General features: G+C 47.9%; 1 protein-coding gene across 1 annotated transcript in view; it reads right to left on the bottom strand.

Moving 5' to 3' along the window:
- CECR2 (CECR2 histone acetyl-lysine reader) overlaps positions 1–22,492 on the bottom strand; it is a 98,829-nt gene that overhangs the window by 13,840 nt on the left and 62,497 nt on the right. The window contains 7 exon segments of the mRNA XM_068401870.1: positions 1,318–1,474; positions 6,320–6,397; positions 7,151–7,320; positions 9,656–9,705; positions 10,318–10,422; positions 10,934–11,073; positions 11,833–12,016. Of these exon segments, the coding sequence (XP_068257971.1) occupies positions 1,318–1,474; positions 6,320–6,397; positions 7,151–7,320; positions 9,656–9,705; positions 10,318–10,422; positions 10,934–11,073; positions 11,833–12,016 (884 nt within the window).

The following is a 22,492-nucleotide window of genomic DNA, read 5'->3' as shown; positions in this document are numbered from 1 at the left end:
CTGAGTGGCTCTGGTGTCTTTGCATCAAATAATGTAGTGATTGCATTTACCCAGAAAAGGACATGGCTCATACCAAAACAAGACCTTTTTACAGGTACATTTATCTTTGCAGCTCTTCTGGAACTTCAAGATTAATTTTGTCTATACAGATGGAGAATTAAAGCACAGAGAATATGCAATTTGCCAAGGTGAAACAGATATCTGTGGCAGATACAGAAGCTGAATAACTTTCAGTTTAAAGCACCGGATTAGCTAGGACTGGCAACCAGGAATATATGAAGGCCAAGCAAGTAATTGGATTTTCTAAAGGTTAGAAAGGTAAGCAGGTAAAAGAAACTATTCTTAGATAACATCTGGTCTGCTACCAAACATCTGGTAGCAGACTGTTTCATCTTGGAAAGTTTACAAGGTTTGCATGAACTTAATCTTTTTTCCTTTTCTAATTCTTTATCCACTTCAGGATTCATGATACTGATATCACCACACATTACCACCACAGTTTTTTGAAGATGTTCAGCCTTTCCCTGGTACTGCAACAGCCCAGCCAGCCACTGCGGCAAAAGCAACAGATAAAGGGATCCTTGTAAGGAAGGCTGACAGGGAGAAGGTGGTCAGAAATAAGCCTGCTTTTAGACACCAGTGCCTACATGCACTGGCTGAACGCCTGCTGTCTGTGCCTTGATTTGACATATTAAACACAATACAGCTGTTTCTTGCAGAACAGCTTAAATCATCATTTAATTCAAAACCATGAAAAAACAAGATGACCACCTGAAGTTACCACCTCTGGTGCTCTATTTAGCCTGGTCCCCTCATCTTTAGTTCTCCAACTGATAAGGCCAGTAGCAATACAAAATTACTACTCTTGCTGCTCCCATTCTGTCTCCTTCCCTTTCTCCTCAAAGGGAATCCTTCTTTCATCATACATTGGGCCAAAATGACCAAATGCTATTCAGCAAGAGCAAAATCAGCTAATCCTGCACACAGGGAAATCCATGAGAAGGCAAGTGGGGAGACAGAAGAGAACTGAGGAACAATATAAATAGCGGGGAAAAAAAGTACAGCTGGGGCAAGGGAGAAAATAAGCATGATTTGAGGAAGACAACACAGTTGAAGGGTGCACTAGAGAACAGCCACCAACACTGAGGGAGATAGACAAAAAGCTACAGTCAGGCCAGTTTATCTGAGGTAAGTGCAAGAAAAGATATTCCCATTAGCAGGTCTGTCAGGGGAGGAATGCAAATGACAGATCTTAATTCAAGATCTTAGTCTTGGCTTTGGAAGCTTCCACCCCTGCTTCACATTGGCCACATATACCTTCCACTGCTTTGACCTTCTCCTCCATTTCTCTCTTCCTCTCCTCCTTTAGCAGCTGTTCCTGCTCCCTCTTCTGCACTGCTATAAGGATTTGGCGCTCCTCCTCTTCCTCTCTGCGCCTCTGCTTCTCCATCGAACTCAGCACGTTTGGGCTTACCTGTGACAAAACGGTGCACCAAAAACTGTAATGCATTGGCTTATGGAAGTCTGAGCAGAGGCAGGTTTACTTTGAGCAAGTATTAAAGCATACCTACAATGAATGGCTGGGGAAGGAAAAAAAGGAAAGAAAAGGATTTGTACACATGAATTCTCGGATGAAAAGCAACATGTAAAGGAAAGTTATTTGTCAAGCAATGAAATCCTACTGATGCAGGGACAAAGGAAGGAGAAGTGATGGGTTAGACAAGCTGCCACTCTGCCAGGGACACACCATGTATATTTTGCTTCTGGGCAAAGGTTTCGTGCTGTTGACGCCCCCACACCACACCTCTACCCGTTCCAGCTAGCGGAGTCCAGAGTTGCCAGCGTGAGCAGAAAGGACTAGTCTGCTATAAAGCAGAGTACTTAGGATAGGAAAAGAGACCGGTACAGCCTTGCATCAAGGTATCATTTGGAGCATTTTCCTTTCCTGTTCAAAATAAGGGCCACCATATTTCTGTGTGCTAATCTCTCCTGAACTAGCTCTCACTTGTTTGTTTGGGCAGTTTTCCTTCTGGGTCTCCCAACCAGTTTTCTCATTCAAGGACGCCTAGCTCTTTATTGCCCCACTTCCTTACCTCCCCACTGCCAGCAGGCTGTGAGGCTGTCTCTGATCCTAGTTAGACTGCAGGCTTTCCAGATCAGGAATTGCCTGCTCCTATTTCTCCAATAAAGTGCGAGGTATGGATATGGCAGTGTGGAATTACCTTTATTAGCTTAATTTAATTATAAGACAAACGGATCGGTCATCCACCAGCGTCTCCCACCTCTTTGACTTCTGCAAGACCAAAGTATGTGTGCCTTATCAGCAGGGAATATCGACCAGAAAAGAACAATGTGCATACAGTTTTCTCCACCTTCATTTTCAGGGAATAATCAGCAACCACCACTTAGGTAGAAGGCACTTCCTGAGGATTAGCAATCAGCTGGTGTCCCTTGGCTGCTGCTCAGACCATCAACTTCTCCAGGACCATTATTAATCCCCAGAAAAAATCTGGCACCATGTTTACTATTTTGTCCTTGTTTCATTGCCTAGAAGTGGAACCTTGGGGTTTTTTTTGATAAACACTTAGAAATGTTGTCTGGTTTCACCGTACATTCATTCCCCTCTGCCTCCCCTTCCCCTACACAGCACTGCTCTACAATCTCCTCCTGCAGCTCTCCATGGATGAGCACCATGTATATCTCCCTATCTCCAGCAGCAAAAATATACTAAGAGAATTATGCTTCAACCACCAACAGTCACAGACAAGTGTCTGAGAGAGGGTGACAGGACTCTTGATGACACGAGGACTATGTCCCACACCTAGGGACAGTCTGAACAGCAAAAACACCTATTCTGTGCTGATCCTTTCTAGGCAAACCCCACAGCACGATCTCACCACATGGGAACTCTGCCTATGTTCTTTTCCTTTTTAGATCTTTGCCAAATATTAGTACTTCATTCTTCTACCTCCTTCCTAGGGAAACCATTCTGTGAGACCACATGCCTTTATGTTAGCCAGACTCTCCTCACATTTGGTCTAAAGTTAATTTCTCATCCCCTCATTCCATCCAATTATTCCTAGTTACGCTCTTCTGGGCAAGCATAAATTCTCCTCTTCTTGAGCCACATTCCAGCCTTTATGGACTTCCTCAGACACACAAAATTCCTGTGTTTCTGTAATTAGGTTAATTTCCTTATAAAGCAATCCTCCCAGCTCCTTAATCACTCCAGTTGTCTGTCTCAGATCTTTCCTCCAACTGATCAATATCCAAACATCAGGATGCCCAGGACTGAAATTGCTATGCCAAGTACAAGAGGTCAATAACCTACAGAACCGGTTTTTACATTTCCACTTTCGAGTCTTTTCATATCCCTTTCTCAACCACTTTACCATCCTGTTTTCTACTCATGCACTGCAAACATCTTCCTTTCAGGCCTGATCCTGACAATCATCAACCAGTTTTCCCCTAACTTTCTTAACCAATCTTTAAATTGCAACAGGAACCAAAAAAGGTCAGCTTCTGCAACAATTAGGAAGAGGTGAGCAGGAACCAGACACCACAAGTTGGTACACCATGTTATTTTATTGAGGATGTGACTGTCAGCCTTTAGATTCTCCAGCCAGTAGATCTAAGCCAGCCTGGCAAGCCACATTAATTTCTTCAATTGGTGGTGCACAGCTCAGACCTTCCCTTTCCCTGGATTCATACAGCTTCCATCATTCATGTCCTACAGAAACATGAACACAACATCCAAGCCGCAGTGCTCACAACTAGGGCCTCTCCAAGCCTCCAGGGTGCATTCAGCACCCTATACTGTAATGGCGCAACACAGAATCTATAGCATGTTCCGGATCAACCCACCACAAATATGGTGTCCACAAAGCAACGGGACAATTTTAAGCAAAGGAGAGAATGTCATCCTAGCAGATCTACGAAGAGAAGGAAAGGGTAAAGCAGAAACCCCAAACGCAGAGTAGTGAGCACCAAGGACTGCAGCAGACGCCCGCAACAACTCCATTTGCTCCCTGCAGCGCTTGCAGGGCAGTGACAATGCTGGCACCAGCTCTTTAAGACACTTCAGACACAGAAATAGCCCGATTTTCAGAAGAACACACTGCCTGTTGTGCCACTTAAGCACGTTGGAGCTGAGGGTGCTCAACTCAGGGTTAAAAAATAAGCAAACAAAACCAAGTAAACAACTAGATGTGATGGAGGCAGACACCTATTGGAACGACAAAAGCAAGAACCCAACAGAAGCTGAACTTCCTTCCTGAATGAAGAGGCGGCAAAGGGACGTTTCTCCATCTTCCTCCCCACTTGGAGGATAAAAAACCCCCCTTGCATCTGCGACGGCAGCACCACTGCCTCCTTCCCTCCGCCAGAGAGCACTCCAGGACACAACATTGCTGCCTTCCCTCCCGCCGGGACCCCGAAAGGGCCCAACTTCTGCCTTTTGCTTTGCTCTCCAGACAGTGGGTGTCCAACTTTCAGGGGCAGAAGGCCAGGAGGCATGGGTGCCCCAGGCACCCTGGCCCCCTCCAGCCACACACCCCGGCCCCTTGCCCTCCAAACCTTCCCTGCTCCGGTTTCCGCAGCGCTCCCCTAATGAGGGTGCTGCTCAGGCGGCTCTTTAATGAGGAGCTAATCTGAACCACCTGTTGAGAAATCCCCTGCAGGACTAGGATCCTACGGAGCAGTTATATCTTGGACCGAAGTGGCATCCAGCTCGTGGAGCTGGGAAGAAGGGGTCACCTCTGCACCAGGCTGAGGTTTTCTCCCCAAGACTCGCCTGCTGCTGCCCACCCCTCACTCAGCAAACAAGCCATCAGACATGCTAGCACCTTTCCTGGCTCCCCTGCGGCAGCGATGACTGCCATGTCCTGCTGGGGAGCCAGTGCAATGTCCCCACCCTCACGCTGGCTGGCTCCCCGCGCCCCAGCGCAGCGGGTGCCCGGAGGGCCCCCCACTCGCTGGAAACGTTTCACTGGCCCACAGGCAGCAATTAACAGCCCTCTGCCGCCACAGACCTGGAGCACCTGCGGTACTGATTAGCATCATTCAGGCTCCATGTGTTTCCCACTCCCCTCCTCCTCTGGGATTTCTGCTGCCTGTGAACAAACACGTGTCCCTGTGTTTCCTGCATGGTGGGCTTTGCAGAGAGCAATTCTGGCCCCAAACTGACCATCGCTGGGGTCTTATTTTCCTCTCGGCAGGCTTTTATCTGCAGCACAATGAGAGGTTCTTCCTTCCTTTTATTTATCTAGTCTAAGTAATTATATTTATTGCAGGGAACTGTACTTTCTCCTTTGTTTTGCAGGAACCCCTGACTCTGGCTCATGTGGAATATTCCCTGCAGCTTAATTTCCCAGGGTTTGACAAAGCACCAGGTAACTATGTTTTCATTATACCTACAGCGAGAGATTATGCCACAGCCTGATAGAATCAAGCCAATTTTTTCCTCCAGAGCTAATCCCGTGTTGCCTGACTGACTGCTTTGGGTAGCAGTTGCCAGTTCAAAGATCCCCCATCTCCACCGTACCATGACCCTGGCTGTGCCAACGTGACTGTTGGGGGCTGCGTGGTGAACTGGATCGGAAAGCTGATCTACATTAAAAATAACCCCAACCAAAGAAAAAGGTTATATTTAACTCCAGTCATTTTCCTGGGTCTGGTTCACTGCACAGACCCGCAAGTGGCAGCACTGTTACACTGATGGGGTGGGGAGGAGATGAGGGTGAAGAGGCACGGAAAGAGCCGTTTCAGCTGACAAGGCTGCAGTTTGATAAGCATTTCTTTAAGCAGCCTAAATTGTGACTTCCATTTCCAGCTGACCCTCCCCTAGCTCAGCTCCGTACTGCATCAGTCATTCTTCTCTCCCCCCGCACTATCTACACCCTCATGTGTTTGCAGCCTCACGTTTTCCCCTTGGCTGAATTTCTGTCATTTCCCTTTGTAAGCCGGTTCTTCTAGCCCTCTCATCCTTCTTCAACTTTTCTTTGAACTGCCTCGAATGTGCCAGCAGTTTCATTGAAGTGGAATTCCCCAGACTGAGCGCAGATTTCCATATGCAGCTGCACCGGAGTCTGCGGCAAGGCTGGTTACCTCTGCGATCCAGAGGGCAGCACCTCCCTGCTCGCCATAGAAACCCCGAGTGTCAGCCTGCCTTTGACGGGCATTACCACCCATCTCTCTTTCAGCACAAGCACTTTCAAATGACTCCTTCCCACTGAATAGCGATGCTGCGGTTTATTTTTTCCCCCAGGAGGCATCTGCTCTCGCCTCCCTCCGTCGTCCTCCCCCTCACACCCCCCCTCACCTCCTGCTTGATTGGTTTGATGGGCTGATGGTCAGACATCCACCTGGGAGAATACTCTGTCCTCTGTAGACGCTTCTCCTGAAACAGGGTTGAGAATTGAGGGAAGGAAAAAGAGAGTGGAGGAAATTAGGGCACATCGGTGATACTGGCAGGAGAAACTCTGGGGGCTAGAAGTGACCATGAAATCCCTATTAGCTTTACAAGGGTAGCAAACAAGCAAACTGAACTCAATCCAAGAACACCACGCTGACTGCAGAGCCCATTTTACAAAGCCATCAAGCTGAAGGATCCTGTTCCAAATCTGTCCCACCTGAAAACATTCAGTTGACGGACAATACCCTTCGGAGTTTCGGGGCTCTGACATACAAGCTCAAGCGGACATAGCTACGACAGCTAGGGCAGCCACTGCCCCTTCAGCAGAGCCAGCTGAGAAACATCAGTAAAAGTGAAATCAGAGGCAGTTTGCATAGAAAAGCTAGGCTGTAAATTGCAGCAGTTCGAAAGCAGACAGAGATTCCCTGCTAGCACAAAAGGCAGACAGAAGGTGGCTGAAGACAGTAACCCCTTCAGCCATCCTACCTACGCTGCAGTGCAATCACGAACCAGACCCTTAATTATTGACTCTAGCCCTGTCACTCCATGGGGGAGAGTCTTTCTCCCCACACACAAGCTAAACAGCCCCCACATCAACGACACTTGCAGGCTGGAGTGGGGCAGGGGGGAGCAGGATGGGGTGATAGGCTGCTTGGATTTAGCTCTCCTTCAATCAGCAAATGTCCATGCTCTTGGAATCGGTCATAGAGAGGTAAACAGGATGTCATGTCTCCTCACCTTCTGTGCAATCATGTTGCAGATCTCCGGCAGGAAGTCTTCACTCAAGAGTTTGTAGAGCTGCCGCTCTCTAAGGGAAGTCCTCTCTCTGAAGCTCTCTGTGACCTGCCTCCACTCCTCTTCCGTCTGACACAGCAGCCACCATGTCCCACGGCCAGGCCCTTGGGACCCTTCAACAACATGAAAGGATGTTATCTCCACAGCAGTTATGACTAACAACTTTTCTTTATCCCATCTCCTCAGGCCTCAGGAAGAGCAAAAGATACAGCCAATGGCCACTGCTACGAGAAACACGCTCTTTGCGAGACCAAAAGCCACCAGAAACACTGCTACCCCTCCTAGCGACACTGAAAATGATGCCAAGACACAGGGTCAGTACACAGGTGAAAAAGTAATGGTGGCACTTTGCAACACATGGGTAGTGTGACATCCCTGTAGCAAGCCTCCATTCCAGTTAGGATGGAGCAGAGAAAAGGATTTAATTTGTTTCCTGTAATGGAGGCTGTCAGCCAGAGCAGGACATAGGGTAATGCAAATATCTGACTTAGTCTGGCAGCAGAATAAAAACATTGAAAATTAATGTTATTTGAAATAAGCCAATTTTTTTTCTTCAGCACTGCAAACCTTTGCTGCGGTGAATAAAACCTCCCATTCTCCCCAAATGAAACATTTTGTTTGCAGACACTTGAATGAACAGAAGAGGAAGTGAAGGACGGGCTTCATCGGGCTGCCAGATGAGGAGGAAGTTCCAAAAGTTCACATCCCATGCCTGCTCAATCCAGAGTGAGATCCGAAGCAGATCTCCCACTGCTCTGAAACATGTCCCAACCACCAAGACACTCTGAGCTGTTCCGCCTTGTGTGAAACATTTGAATATTAATTGTGAAGGAAGGACTCTCTCGTGTGGTGGTTGGAACACCCACCTGGAGAAGGGGAATGTGGCTCCTGCTCCACAAATGTTTACACAGAGCAGAGAAGCCTCATGGGTTGCAACTTGCATGCTTTTGCCTCAGGACGCTCTCTAAGCAAAAAACATTGTGGCCCATTTTTGGGGAGGGGGAAGATGTTGGTTCAAACCCCTTCAGGCTGAGGGGTTCTCAGCTCCCTCTACACTTTTCTAGAGCTAACCACAGGCTACTGGAAAGAAAGCAATGGTCACCACCCCCACTGGCAGATGTCACGCAACTTCTCACCTCATTTTCAAGCAAATTAACTATGAAAAATATAAAGAAGTAAAAACCAGAGCCCTTTTCTCTCTGAACCCGACCCTGGGCCCTTTGTGGATTTGAGCTACCAGTGACCCCGGCACATAGCTATCAGGTTGCCCCAGTCAGACTGGAGAGCTGCTGCCTCCCTCTGGCCACCTGCCCTCTCTGGGAAACCTCGTGCCACGGTAGTGGCACAGAGCAAGTGTGTGCTGGCTCCAGATGACAGGCCAGCCTCTAGCTTAACCTGCCCTTGGCTTCAGCTCAAGTTAACACACTGGGGACTGGTAAGTGCAATGGCGAAGGACCAACCATGTGCTGGCCCTGGCTATGCAAAGCTGTCCCCTGCCCACCTGCAGCAGGAAGTGTACCTGAACGCTGCCCCTAGAGCCTGCCCACTCATTTCCCCTTCCCTTGCCAGCTGCCTATAGGCGACTCGTTTCATAAGCAACCAGGACTAAGGCACTGCTTTGTGCCACCAGAAGATTACTCCGCAGCTGAAGTGACACAATTTGCTGGAATACAATGACCTGATAAACCCCCCAGTGCCTTGCACGCTTTGCTCCAGCTCTGCCACCCAGCTCCGGAGCAGCCACCAGGAAATCTGAAGACAAAGGACGAAAGGAAGGAGGCACAGCAAAGACAATGCCACCCTTGCCTTTTATTGTGGGGCAACAAACGGGCAGGCTGAGCCCCTGGGTTATGTGGAAGTCAATGGATCCGCATGTATGACAAATGAGTCCCAGCCCCCTCGGACTCAGTTTCACATTATGTTGCCAACTCGCTTTTTCTGCTTGCCTCATTAACCCTTGGGTGGGTATCTCCAAGTCATCATTTACTGAGTTCAGCCACCCAATAGCCATTGGGAAGGAGAGGCGAGGACAACTAAAAAGGTTCTTCCTTCCCTATCTTGACAACACTGATCCCACTCTCTTCCCAGTCCAAAAAAATGCAGCCACTACAAACAGGGGCTTGTGTTCACCTCATCCATGGAGGAGCAAGGGCCATTCACAGCCCATTTCCATCAACTTCAGTGAGTAGGTGGGCCCCCAAGGCCTAGCGTAACCCAACATGTACGTTTCTTCATCCCAAACTAATCCACGATAAGATAGGAAGTCCACAGGTGCCCAGGCTCCCAGCTGCAATGCAGGCTGTAACGCCAACCCCTCATTCCAAACTCAGCCCCAGCCACCAACAGAAAGACTCTCCCTTTCCTGAGAAAGGCATCTCTCCAGGCTTTGATAATTTAAGAGCCATGTTAGCTGATCGTATCAACCCTGACCCCGCAAAATCTCTTTACCATTTCTTATCTGAGTCTCGCGGATTAGCAAGTTTTCTTCTGCCTTCTCCCTAACAAAAAAGAAAGAGAAGGAGTGATACAATAAACACATCACATCACTGAAATGCAGTTGCTTTGGAGGAGAAGAATGGGAGATGCAGCAGTTACTCAATGCACAGCAAAACCATGAAAATACCAGCGTGCAGAACACACATTTGATATATATATTCACATAGATATTTATCATAGCTTCATAAAATTTTAAGAAGTGAAGGGTGCAGGCTGGAGTTTGGCAAGGACAGTATTCCAATTCTTATGGGAAGCACCCCAAAATCTATACTGACTCAAGTGGCCAGGATTTTGGCTTCAAGCGCTATGCAGTGAAAGCGTTCTTTATCAGGAGCATAAGCCCTAGCACTGCATGGGGGAACTGCATCCGAAGTGAGGCAGTTGGAAAAGTGAAATCCACTGTTTCACCAAACTTGGCTTCCAGCTCAGTCAGAATTTTCTTTGGAGAGTGATCAAAGCACCTACCAAGTCTGAGCTTGCTTCACTTCAGAGATGCATTGAAATTACGGCTGCATGGTACATACATACTTACTGGGGAAACCCCAGAAGTACATTATACTTCCCTCTGGGAACATATATATTTTACGTCTATTGCAGGAACAATCTTTCCATACCTCAGCAAATTTTCTTCCAGTAGTTTTTTCCGCTTTGGGGGTCGGCCTCGTCTCTTGCCCGTTTTCCCAGGAACGTTTGGGGTGTTTGTCTGCCCCCCACATCCCCTGCAAAATGGCAAAACCACCACGAAATATCTGCTGAGCAAGGGAACTGTGGCTGGCTGGCTGGGAGAAGGGCAGGGAAATTGGAACAGCTGCTAGGAACCCAACCAAAGGAGGGATTAAATCAGAGCAGTAATGGGACAGGGAGGGAAGGAGAGAAGGGATTCCCACTTGCTGGGAGCCTGATCAGCGAGCCGCCGGCATGGTGCGGGGCAGACGGGGAGGAATGTGGTGGGGCAGGCAGCATCGCTCCCACAGCAGGCTCTCCTGGTGCCACAAAGGCTGCAGGCTGGCTCCCACACAATGCGTGACACGGGGCAGCTCACAGTCTGCTTGGCAACTCCAGTCTCGCCCCGCACCGTCATGGCCCTCTCCCAGGACCCCCCCTGCAACACCGCATGCTCCCCCCGACACAACAGCAGTCAGGCGGAGTCCCCTCCAGCCAGGCTGGCTGCACTGCCCCCCGCCTCGCCCCCTACACCCAGACACAGGGGGGATGTGGGGGGACTGTTACCTGTCTGGAGCCAGCTCTCCGTTGGTTTTCCCCTGCACCGGGTCCTCCTTGTACATCCGTGTGCCGTAGAAGTACCAGTACAGGGCACCGCTGCTGTCCTCGCCCAGCGGCTCCACGCGGAGGCTGTCGGCGTCCAAGCCCTGCGCCCACCGGGAGCCCCCCGCCAGACGGTGACAAGTTGAAAAGTGGCCACATTGTCACACAAAACATGATGACACCCCTCTGCAAACACCTCCCTCCCTCCTCCCCTACCACCACGCCACAGCAGCAGTACAGCTGCTCCTCCAGGCTGAGCTGGGAAAATGTTACTCCAGGGGGAAGGCGACGTTCGCTTTCTGTCCAGGGAGGGATTTAGATTGGCATCTCTAATTTGAATGGCCTCTCTCATTTTAACATTTCATCTTTGGTGCTCCTGACAGGGAAGGTCTAATTAGTGCTGGCGACAGTCACGCACAGCCCTGAGAAGCTCCCTCCCCACTCCCTGCCACCACCCTTCCCCCAGCTCCCCCAGTACACTTCAGCCCCATCCTTTCATCTAACACCATCCCTCAGCAAGGCAGTCTCAGCTCTCACAGCCCTGCCATTACAGTTGGAGCATCTCCAAATTCACTCTTCACAGGAAGAGTAGCCAGTGAAGCCAATTTACCTAGAGACTCCCTCCCGTGTTATGAATACATCCGTGCAGGACAAGGGCCCCAAGAACAGTCCTGCATGCTTGCCTTGGGTCCTCTGCAAGGTAGGGGAGGAGATGGGGAACTGCTGACCCACCGCACTGCCACCGATTACCTGGCCTTAAAATACACTTAATAGCATCAGCCTTTCTCTTCCCAGGAAAATTCACTGATCTGGCCCAGCTCCTGTGGCTGCCCCATTTCCCCCTTCCCTGCTGCCCAAAGCACCTTGAGGAGGTCGAAGACGTCATCTGCATCGAGGCGGTAGTCACAGAGGCGGTGCAGGATCTCCACCCGGGTGCGCAGGGGCAGCTCCTGAAAGGTGGACTCCCGCAGGGGGTTGGGTTTCCCTTCTTCCAGCTCCCAGCGGTAGTTGATGATGTCCTCCAGGTAGCTGTGAAACGTCTGGGATCTAACCAAGGAAACAAAGTCCCACACACTCACTGTAGTTTGCCATGCCAGAAACACCTGGTGCAACAAAGCAACTAGAAAAAACACAACACAGAGACAACTAACACTTGAAGGACAACTGTGCCCCACAACAGCTATCATTAGCTGCAGCTCTGTAACTCAGGTTCCCAAAACACAGCAATCTCATTGCAACACCACGGGATTTCACATTATACACATACTGCTTATAGGATGCTGTATTACTGTTATTTCTTTCCAAGCTGAAAGAACAAGCTAAACACGATCTCACCTCAGCCCCATCCTCTTTCTATCTCAATGGGCCATGCCCTGTGTAAGCACCGAGATCAACCCTTTACTAAACCAGGATGCAACAAAGCAGATGAGTCCAATTCCCTTCCATCTCTCCCCATTTGAAGCAGAGACCCTCTTCTTCAGCTTTCCATTCACTCCTCACATCTGCCATTGCCAAGGCCTGCTTCTCTCTCTGCCTCTTAAGTAGTTTTCCATGCCCTGGTTCAGGTGCTTGAAACTTTCTGTAGCTGATCGTCTCTGCCACCACCATCTCCTCCCCGCTCTGCTGTTGTGTGCTTCCCATACTCCCACTGTGGCCCCCATTCTCCTCTCCTTCCGTTTCCAAAGCTGCTGCCACCTTCACTTTCTGCCCGTTCCTCCACCAGTGGCTCTGGCAGGACATCTGCACAGCCTGGTTAATGCACGTGGTTTGGGCCCTGCCGCACAACAAGGCTTGTTCCCAACATAAGTGTACCTCCCAAACAGGGTTCAGCCCAGAGGACTCTCTTCTCTCTAGTCTGCCAGATGATCAAGCTGAACACCCCAGCTCTTCTTTAACACTGCTACTAAAACAATCTTTTTCAGTTGCTAGCTGGGCCCTATTAAGTCCCCCTTTCACTGCCAGCAGTCCACCATATAACCCAAGGAAACACACATTTCTTACCCTCATCTGGCATCGAGGGTAAATGTCCCCATCTGACACACATTAGACTGCTGATGGAGCTTAAGGCTAAAAGGACTCCTGTCTACATTTTGAGGAGACTTAAGTCCTTATTCTGACTGCTGAAAATTTCAGGGGAGGGAATGAAAAAGGGCTGGTGAGGATGTGTATCCCTAAATGCAAAATTTTCTCAAGAACTGGCCATATCACTTTTGAGTCCTGAGACTTGCCAGGCGCTCTCAGCCTGCTGGAGTTGCGTACCCTGAGCACAGGGAAGGGGGACCCCCGCCATGCCCCAGCCATTCTCGCACACACGGGAAGTCCATATGCCGGCAAGAACACCACTGGGTACACATTCCCACCAGCTCTCAAAAAGGCAGCTCAACTTGATAGGTTTTTGGCACAAACGGACTACTCTATATGATTAATGGAACTGTGCCAACGCTACAGAATTGCATTTGCCTAAGAAACTGCTAACTACTACAAAAGCTATTATTTTTGAACAAAGAGATAGAGGAGTGCGATCCAACTGCAATAAGATTATTAAAAGTCAACAAGAAGTTAGCTATTAGACAGTGGGATTCACACATTTGGTAAAGACTGGACTTCTTTGCAAGGACCATGACTGGACAGTGACTGCAAGGACGAAGGAACAGATGCCACATGATTCCTCAAGCCATGTCCACCTGGCAGTGTTCCCCTTCCTCCTCGAATGGACAGAATTTCATGCTACCACCCTGCAGATCACTCCCCACCAGCCTGCTTCTTTCTGACGTCAAATGCAAGCTGACTTCCCAGAGATAACTCCTCTCACCGGGTGAGTGTTACCAACCCTCTGGTTGTATTTAACAACAGATGCTTGAATGTATGTGCATTTAGTGCCTTCTGCAGCCTGGAGTTTGCTCTTTCCTGCATGACACGAGCAAAGTGTCGGTATTTCCAAGTGTCATTGTTTTGCCCCACTAGTATCAGCAGTCAAACAAATGCAACTTGAAACAGTCCCTTACGCTCACAAAGTTCAGTCAACACAACAAAGGAGGACTGGTTTATGAAGTGATTTCTGTGCTGTCTCAAGTACTAATTTTAGGGTAAAAACTACATCAACTATCCTTTTTTAAAAATGAAACATTCAGTGCAGAGTACACTTACCTGAAGTAGCAGTGCATTTCCACATTGCCTTCCTTATGTACCTTAAGACCCAATCCAACTTCCATCAAGGACTTCATCTTGGCAAAAAGTGGGATACTAGATTCTGTTTATAGACTTTTTATCTTTCAGAGTGCTGTCTGATCACACACAGCTTAATTGCTAGATATTTACTGAAGCCATTGGATTAAAACAAAAAAAAGACAGACAGATTTGACTCTAGCTTTCAGAACACAAATAGTGATGAGAACAACTTTTCCTGAAAGCAGGAAAGCAACACCAGTACTCAGATCCTTCATCCACCATGGAAGGGGAATGACTGTAAGCTCTCAGAGAGCATTCAAGTTTCAGCCCCCAAGTTCAGTTGTTCAACTCTGTCAGAGCTCAAGGCAGAAGCTTATTTCATCATATCTGATACAGAGGCTCTGGCTATTTCCAACAAAATTAACTGAAAAAAACAGTTTCCCTAGGATCCTGAAAAACTAGTGGGTGGTGTGGGATGCCAGGAAGAAGCAACAGAAGTAGCAGGGCTTTATCTACTCCTCTTTTTCTGGCTAAAATTTTTTCTACTAAAAAAAAAAAGGAAAAAGCATGGATCAGACAGATACTTTTACCACTTGCATGATGAGTTCACTTATCTTGCTCTACCATTATGGCTGCTCTCAAAGAAAACTGATCCAGGAAGCCCCTCAATTCCAGAAGATCATCTGAAATCTTTGCCTGTGTAACTCTCATTCCCCTTGGGGACTGGCTCTGTTGACTTAACCAATTTAGTTTGAGTTTGACTTTCACGTAAGTGGCTAACACTAGAAATTTCCGCCATCCACCCAGTGTTCTATACATTACAAGCTCTGTTCTCAAGAGTACTTTGAGTTCCTACCCCCATCAATTTTCAAAGACAGCTACTGTGCATTTGTCGCTTTGAATAAGGATAGAAATGAGAACCAGAGATGGGAACCAGATGTCTCAAGGCATTCCCAATCCCTCTCAATCTTACCCAATTTATATTTTTCCTCTTCGTGGGGGCTGGCCGCTTTCCTCCAGACAAATGTGGGGCGCTCCTCTTCAACCTGTCTGCCACACCTACTGTTAGTCTCACTTAGCCTGTCTCTGTAAATTTCCCTTTGAAAAAGGTTTCTGAAACAGCCCCCCTGGTTTGGAGAAGAAAATCTGCAGGGAGCACCGCCATCTGCGAGAACTCTGCCCTTGGGGTTCTTCCCTGAGCAAAGCAGGAGTGCTCAGGACTAACTGTGTAGCATTATCCATAAAATTCAAAACCAAGAATCAGACAGACAGGGTCCAGGAGTGGAATGACCTGGATGCAGTCTGTCAAATACCCTTTTTTCAAGCTCACAAATAAGACAGTGATACACCTGCAGGTGTGGCAAATCCTACAGAGTCTCTGCTGCAGCTGAGAACCTTCAAAAACCCTTTTTTAGGTGGGGAAAAAGGCAGGAATGAGATCACTGAGATGAGCAGACAGATGTAGCTCTTCTCCTGAGGTTCTCAGCATCACTGAGACTTGTAAGAACACTCAACCAACAGAGGCAATGTTACCTTAGCAATGTCCTTTCCCTACAAGTCGGAGTATTCCCAAAGAGGATGGACTGGTACATGGGTGCATCCTGTCTCAGGGCACATACCCCAAGGAAAATCAAGTCTCTCCTGAAAGTAAACGGGGGCTCCTAGACACAATTTATAAAAAAGTGTGAGACCATGAGCCACAATGATTGTCACCACATCTCAACTACTTCTACCACCCCCTGTCACACAGCAAAAGCATCTTCCCTACAGCTCATTAATCAAGGAAAACTATTACAGAGATCACCTACAAGAGGTCAGAAAACTCACCCTGAAGTACTCTGTAACTGTAAAACTTCATCATTCCCACAGACCATCTTTCTCCTCATCCCAACTTCACTAGCCTCTGCACCGTTAATATTTCAGAAAACTGAGATAGTTTCCCTCACTTGTCACAATGTCCCCTGCTTTGCAGATGCCACCTGATGTGCAAAGCAATTTGGACAGCTGTAGTGGGGAAGGGGTGGAATAGTACATGCGTATCTATGTGATACATCCCAGACGGATGCAGGTGATTCCTCATGAGCCCAGTGCACTTTCTTTATCTCATCCCTGCCTGTGCTCTGAAACCACAGGGTTGTCAGAGGTCCCTACCTTTTTTTGCAATGATTAGAAAAGGGGTGAAAGCTGAATCACACCTGTGGTTGAAAGTTTTCACCATACATTGTGGACTTCTACATATACAAAAGGAAATCTGGGGCACGGGGAAGGATGCGACCTAGCACATAAGTGTCAAAGGGGAGGAACAGCGGCAGACAATCCACAAGAGTACCAGCGAGGCTGCAGCTCAAGTTGCCTGTGATCTTTAGTAGCAGCTGCAAAAAACTCAGGGCATAAAGAAGAACGGGAGCAAGTCGCAGGAGGGGCTCCTCCCCAACATGGGTATCAGCGTCCAGAACAGTCAGAGAAATTATACACCCCCGGAGAGCTCAGCGCCGCAGCCTGGCCATCTGCCACCCGGCTGCCTCCCAAAGTGGGGGCTTCTCTGTGCTCCAGGAGAGGGGAGCTGAGGACTCCTCCCCCCCACCTGGTGATCCCAGTTCGTCAGTCTGCCTCCGTGGTGGCTTCCCCTGCTCGAAGATGAGGCACCCTGCCCATCGCCCGGGGTTTTAATGCACGGGGCCACACTGCTGTAGGCAAAAAGAAGTTTGGCCAGCACAAGGAGTGAGAACTCATCCTGCTGCTCGTCTCCATGCCCAGTTTCCCAGAGGGGCTCCCTTGGAGACCTCTGGAAGAGAGGGTGAAAATGTCACAGGCTTGACGGGATATATGGAAAAATTTGGTTGAAGCTTCTGGTGCGCACGCTTGGGAGGGGACAGCTCCACCGAGAGATCCCAGCCCCACAGGCACCCTGTAAGGCAAGCTCAATGTGAAATGCCTTCTGAGTGAACCCAGCACTGCCGGGCCTGGAATGACATGTGTACACACACTCATTTTTTTTATCCCCATGCCCAGAGGAAGCAGAGTCACTTGTGCTTTTAGTTTTAAAGTCTCCAAAGTAAATCAAATCTTGGCTGGGAAACTGTAAACAAAATCAAGCCAAAAAAACAAAAGCAAAAACAAACACTCATTCAGTAAGAGAGTCCCGGTGTCAATCTGCACTTCCCGCAGGCAGGGTGCCATGGCCCGAGTGTGGAATTACTGTCACAGCACACTTCCCTGTCTGGTCTATTGCTGCCAATTTTGTTACAAGCCCCGCCCCCCTCCACTCCCCTCAAAAAAAACGCCCTAAAAACTCCCACACAAAACCCCCAACCCCGTGGGATTAAATACTAGATTGAAAAAAAAAACAACATTAGGGTAAGAAGCTGGAAATGTTGGAGACCAACATCTTTCAACGATGCTTAGATACTGCTGGCACACACAGATAAGCCTTCTGAAAGTTCAGATGCCAAATAATTGCCTGTACCCACTAGCTAGAATATCTATCATGTTGACAGTGTTTTAAGTCTCTTGTTTCACTTAATTTACAAAATGCAACGGAAGAGTAAATACTGGAACACTCTTGAGCTAAAACTGCTGGGAAAATGGCAAGCCTGACCTATGTCTAATCCCAGACGGTATATTGTTCTGTACTTAAGATTAAAACCAAGAACCCTGACAAAACTAGAGGACAATAGAGAGCAGGAACAACCGGAGACCTCCTTCACCTCCTGCCCAAGAGTAGTGTGTGGGAGGAACATGGAAAACAAGACTGGGAGAGCTCAGCCTTTCCCTCAAAGACTATTTAAACAGGAATATAATCACTCTTGTAGTTCCTTTAACAGAGTTAGCCAGTAAGAAAAATAACAGAGGTGATACTTCTGTCTGGTAAAAGCTTTAAAAGCTGAAAAAGACTGTGATTCCCTCAAACACCCAGCATAAGCGTTGCTTTTACAAGATTGTCAGTAGTAAGTGAAAGAAGACTTCTTGGGCATCTAATTCACAGCACACAAGAGAACTGGTTTTGCCTCTGTGATTTCTCTAGTTAAAAGGAACAACAACAACCAGAAAAATCAAGGTCTTATCAGAAGACGTTTTATCATGGAATTAATTTTATGGACTGAAGATATTTCACCGTATGGGCTGGCACCTTTTAAGTTCTGACTTGGCAAAAAGGCACCAGCTTGGTGTTGGGAGTCACTCAGGTGTTAATGAGAGCATTAACTGACAGATGGCATTCAAGATATTTCTCCCCTCTCCAATGAAGACAGCTTCTTTGCTACAGCAGAGATCAGAAAAGCTTAATTCTTAACAAGCGTACAATGCTTTGGCACAAAGGCAAGCCCTCTAGAAGGTAATGGGAAGGATTCAGGATTTGCTGGGATGACCTCAGTCAAACATCATTAACAGGGACAGGAGAAGCAAAGCCTATTTCATAAGAAAAAAAAATAATGTAAGGGCCCCCATGATCCATCTATCGTGGCTTGTCAGAAAGAAAAAGCTTAGGCTGACCTTAGAAGCAATATGAGTTACTACTACCAGCCTGACCTTGAGCTCTCATGTAACAATAGAGACTTTTTTTTTAAACTGTATTAATGAGCTTTCTTATCTGAGGTGGGGGAGGAAGCCTCATGGACCAGCTTGTACTTTACCTTCAAACAATTTACCCTACTGAGAAGCTAAGTCAGGCATGATGCAGGGGAAAAAAAGATACTACCTCATCCTTCCGGGAGAGAAAAGGGTTGGGTAGGTATATTCCCCGTTTCCTTCCAAGCCTTCTGTGTGCAGCTCACTCAGAAGGTGTGCAAGCCAACAGAAAGCACATGTTACTCAGACCATGGGCCCACTTGCCATCAGGGCAATCAGACTGGCAGAGGCTCAAGGGCAACAAGCACCTTGAAGGGTATCTCCTCAAAACACTTCACTGCAGCAGAGCGAAATGACTGAGAAGCTGGAGATCCAGGAGTCATGACCTTAAGCTTTAACATCCACATTTCATTTCCAATTCAACTAGCAGTGCCACTAGCTGCATCACTGTCCTGCACCACTGGTGGGGACAGACGCCATAAATTCCAGCCAGGGACAGTCTTGAGGGAAGCAGTAACTCCTGGCCACACCAAAGTGGTGACAGACCTCAGCAAGGTCCAACCCTGGCAGAGCCCTTGTGATGGAGGAAACAAACACCCAGGTTCATCCTGCTTTTCTGTGCCCTCTTGATTCATGCCTGGAGAAAACCAGCTGGCCTACAAGTGGCTGTGAACAAAAGGAGGATGGCTGACATTAACGGACCCTGAACGAGACCACAAAATGGGGGGAAAAAAAAAAATCAAACCAAACTGATCAAAGCTCCAGAGTGAAGTTTCTTCTCCCAGAGTCAGAAAGACAGCAAGAGATTGCTGAGTACAAGACCATCACAAGGCATGCACAGGCCTGCCTCTTGTCCTCCACTGCCAGCTAGAACTAGTTTTGTGAATGCAGACATTGGCCAAAACTCAGGTAATTCTGTGGCTTACCCATATGGCTGTCAGAAGCACAGTGAAGGGGAGGAGAAAGACACCTGAAGAATCGAGCAGGTGGATTGCACTGAGCTCTACACACAAAGACCTTTCTCTTCACCATTGCTGAATGCGGGAAGACATTCTTTCTACATTACAACCACGGTTTTGTTTCAAAGCATAAGGGCAATCAATAGCTGGTTAGCAAACGTTAAGTAGTGGCAGCTCTTCCCTAAAGTAGTCTGGTCTAACTCCTGGATTTGTCAGTCTGAAACATGAGTGATCAGAGGTTTCCACATCCATGAAAGATACATCCAAGTCTTCCACAAAAGTAAAGGACAGCAGAGTAATTTCAGCACCCTAGAAGTTCCTGTTCCCTGCCCCTCACTTGTCCACCCCATAACTTGCTTCCAGATCTCAAATGTTGCACTGAGACCATCCCCAAAAATATGCTGAAGGGATGCTTAGAGAAGGCATCAGAGTTCTGGACCATTCCTCAAACATATTAACACAAGGTTAGGACAGGAGGTTCTCCAGCAGAAGGGCTGCTCAATCCTGCTAAAGAAAACTAATTTACATGGTTGGATACCTGGGAATCCGCTGCCTTCCCAGCTGAACTCCTAAAGTGTTCATGTTTAGGAGAGGGAAAAAATCAGCTAAGAAAAACCAAGGCTGTCAGCAGCTAAGCATACTCCACTTCTGCTCCTTGTCTTCCTCTGTCTTACCTCACGTGATCTTCCATACAACAAAAAACTGTGGAAGCTGAAAGGGGAGCTGGCAGATATGTTGTATCCCACAGAGAAGCAGAATAGGAACAGCTATGGAGCGAGGCAGTGTCTCCAGGGAGGCAGAGAGAATGGAGAGCTGATGTGGGCTGTCTAGTCTAATAAGGGATCACACCACAGGAGCATGTGCTGGCTTGACAGAAGCAAGTGCAGCCACTTAACCTGGGTATGACAGCTGAAGTGGGAGCATTGCTTTTCTACCCCCAAAAAAGGGGAGCACGAAGGAAGAAGCGGAAGCCATGAGGTCACCACAGCTGCCCACCCTTCAGGGAGGTTCCAGGTCTGCTCGTGCAGACTTTTCCCCCAGCCACAGCAGAAGAACTGAGCAACCAAGGAAGTTCCCAGCTTGGGCTCTTTAGCACCACTAGACCACACTCACCAACTCTTGAATTAGATGGAGATGTCTTTTTACCTGCTGTAAGCTGATACGTGCTGCCTTCCACACCTTTTCCCTCACACAAGGGACAGGAGGCAGCAAGTCCAACCCTCCAAAAGGAGACGCCAGCTGTAGGAACTGAACTCATCTCACACTCCAGTGTGGCAAAAGGGCATGCTCTGATCTTCCCCAGCTGCCTATGGTCCATGCTTCTCCTGTGATTTGGCTTTTATCTAGCAACCACCCTACGCATGACACAACCGCTGGGGGTGACTTGTTTGTTATTTTGCTGAGAGAAGGCAGAAAAGCAGCAGAGATACCAGCGCAGATACAGCACTGTCCCACACTGGCCTCTTCTGAAAAGGCTCTTCCCTTAGGCTGGCAAATGTTGGGGACAGGCAGGAGTGCAGAGATAAGTGTCTATTTGATCTTCTCTCCCCCATTCACCCTGGATTTTTCACTGCTTTATGTTCACAAAACACCAAGGCAGCTAATCAGTGCTCTGTGACCCCTGTTAATTGGGCTCTGTGAGAGAAAGGCAACACTGGCAGGAGAAATCACACATACCTGTTACTTTGAACTGTTCTGTCATTTTCCATCTCCCTGCTTGCAGGAGCTCCAAGCACCCTTCTGTGAGCCAGGGCTGCTCTATTTTTGTCGCCATCCCCAGGACCAGCAGGAGGGGCCACAAGTGTTTCGTGTTGTCATCCTACCTCTAACACCTCAAGGTATAAGGAGGCAACAAAGAGGCACGTTGTTGCTTCTCCTTCCGTGTGAGAAAGTGAAAGTGAGTTTTGGTGAAGAAAAGAAAATATGAAGGCACTGATGGCCCTTCTTCCACCTACACCAAGCTGCTCCTCACTGTCCTGATCTGCCTCTCTGTTGCTTCCCCTCTCCCTTCCCACCACAATACCAGGAAGAAGAGAGCAGATGCCCAGCATCCATCTCCCCATCCCAAGAGACCAGCAGCTTATTTGGCCAAGTAAGCCAGAGAAAGAAAGCAATTGGTATGAAGATGTGAAGCAATTGAGGAAAGAGGGGTTGGATTTGCCAAGCCTGGTAGATTATGCGGTACTCGGAGGATGAGGAAGACACATATGGTTAACTAGATGCACACTGGGTGCAGCGGCGTGCATTTGATTTTTAGGTAGGTGCAAGGGCTGCTTGCCTGTTTTTGTTGTTTGGTTAGGGAAAGAAGAAACAAGAATATGAGCAGCAATAAAACCAGAGCAGGAAGAAACATTGCAAACAACAGCTGAACGTGTACGGTACCAAAGAAAGAGAAAGTCCTGGGGGCAAAGGGGATGAACAGGAGGATGTTACACTGCCCACATTCAGAGAATATTAATGGGATTAAAATAAAACTTAAAATGTGATGACCTGTTTGCTTTTCAATGCTAGCTCAACCCTTCCTTCAAACTCAGTGAGTCTCTGCACAGTCTCCATGAAGTTAAGATTTGTGCTCTCAATGCATGGAGGGATTGGGGGTACTGGTATGGACAGAGAAGCAGGAACCCCTTCCCCCACTACTGAAGCTGCAATTTGAGTGAAAACTGATAATGACAAATCAATGGGTTGGGTAACTGGATTAAAAAGGGGAAAAAATAATTCTGCTAAAAGATCCTGAAACATCACTGCAGTGAGCAAACAGTATTGCTATATATATTTGTGAAAACAGGAACTAAGGTAGCAATAGATAAACAGAAAGGATTCTTACCTT

This window comes from Nyctibius grandis, chromosome 5, assembly GCF_013368605.1.
Source record: "Nyctibius grandis isolate bNycGra1 chromosome 5, bNycGra1.pri, whole genome shotgun sequence".
Taxonomy (NCBI): domain Eukaryota; kingdom Metazoa; phylum Chordata; class Aves; order Nyctibiiformes; family Nyctibiidae; genus Nyctibius; species Nyctibius grandis.
Note: the sequence above shows the minus strand (reverse complement) of the source record. Positions and strands in the feature narration are given on the sequence as shown.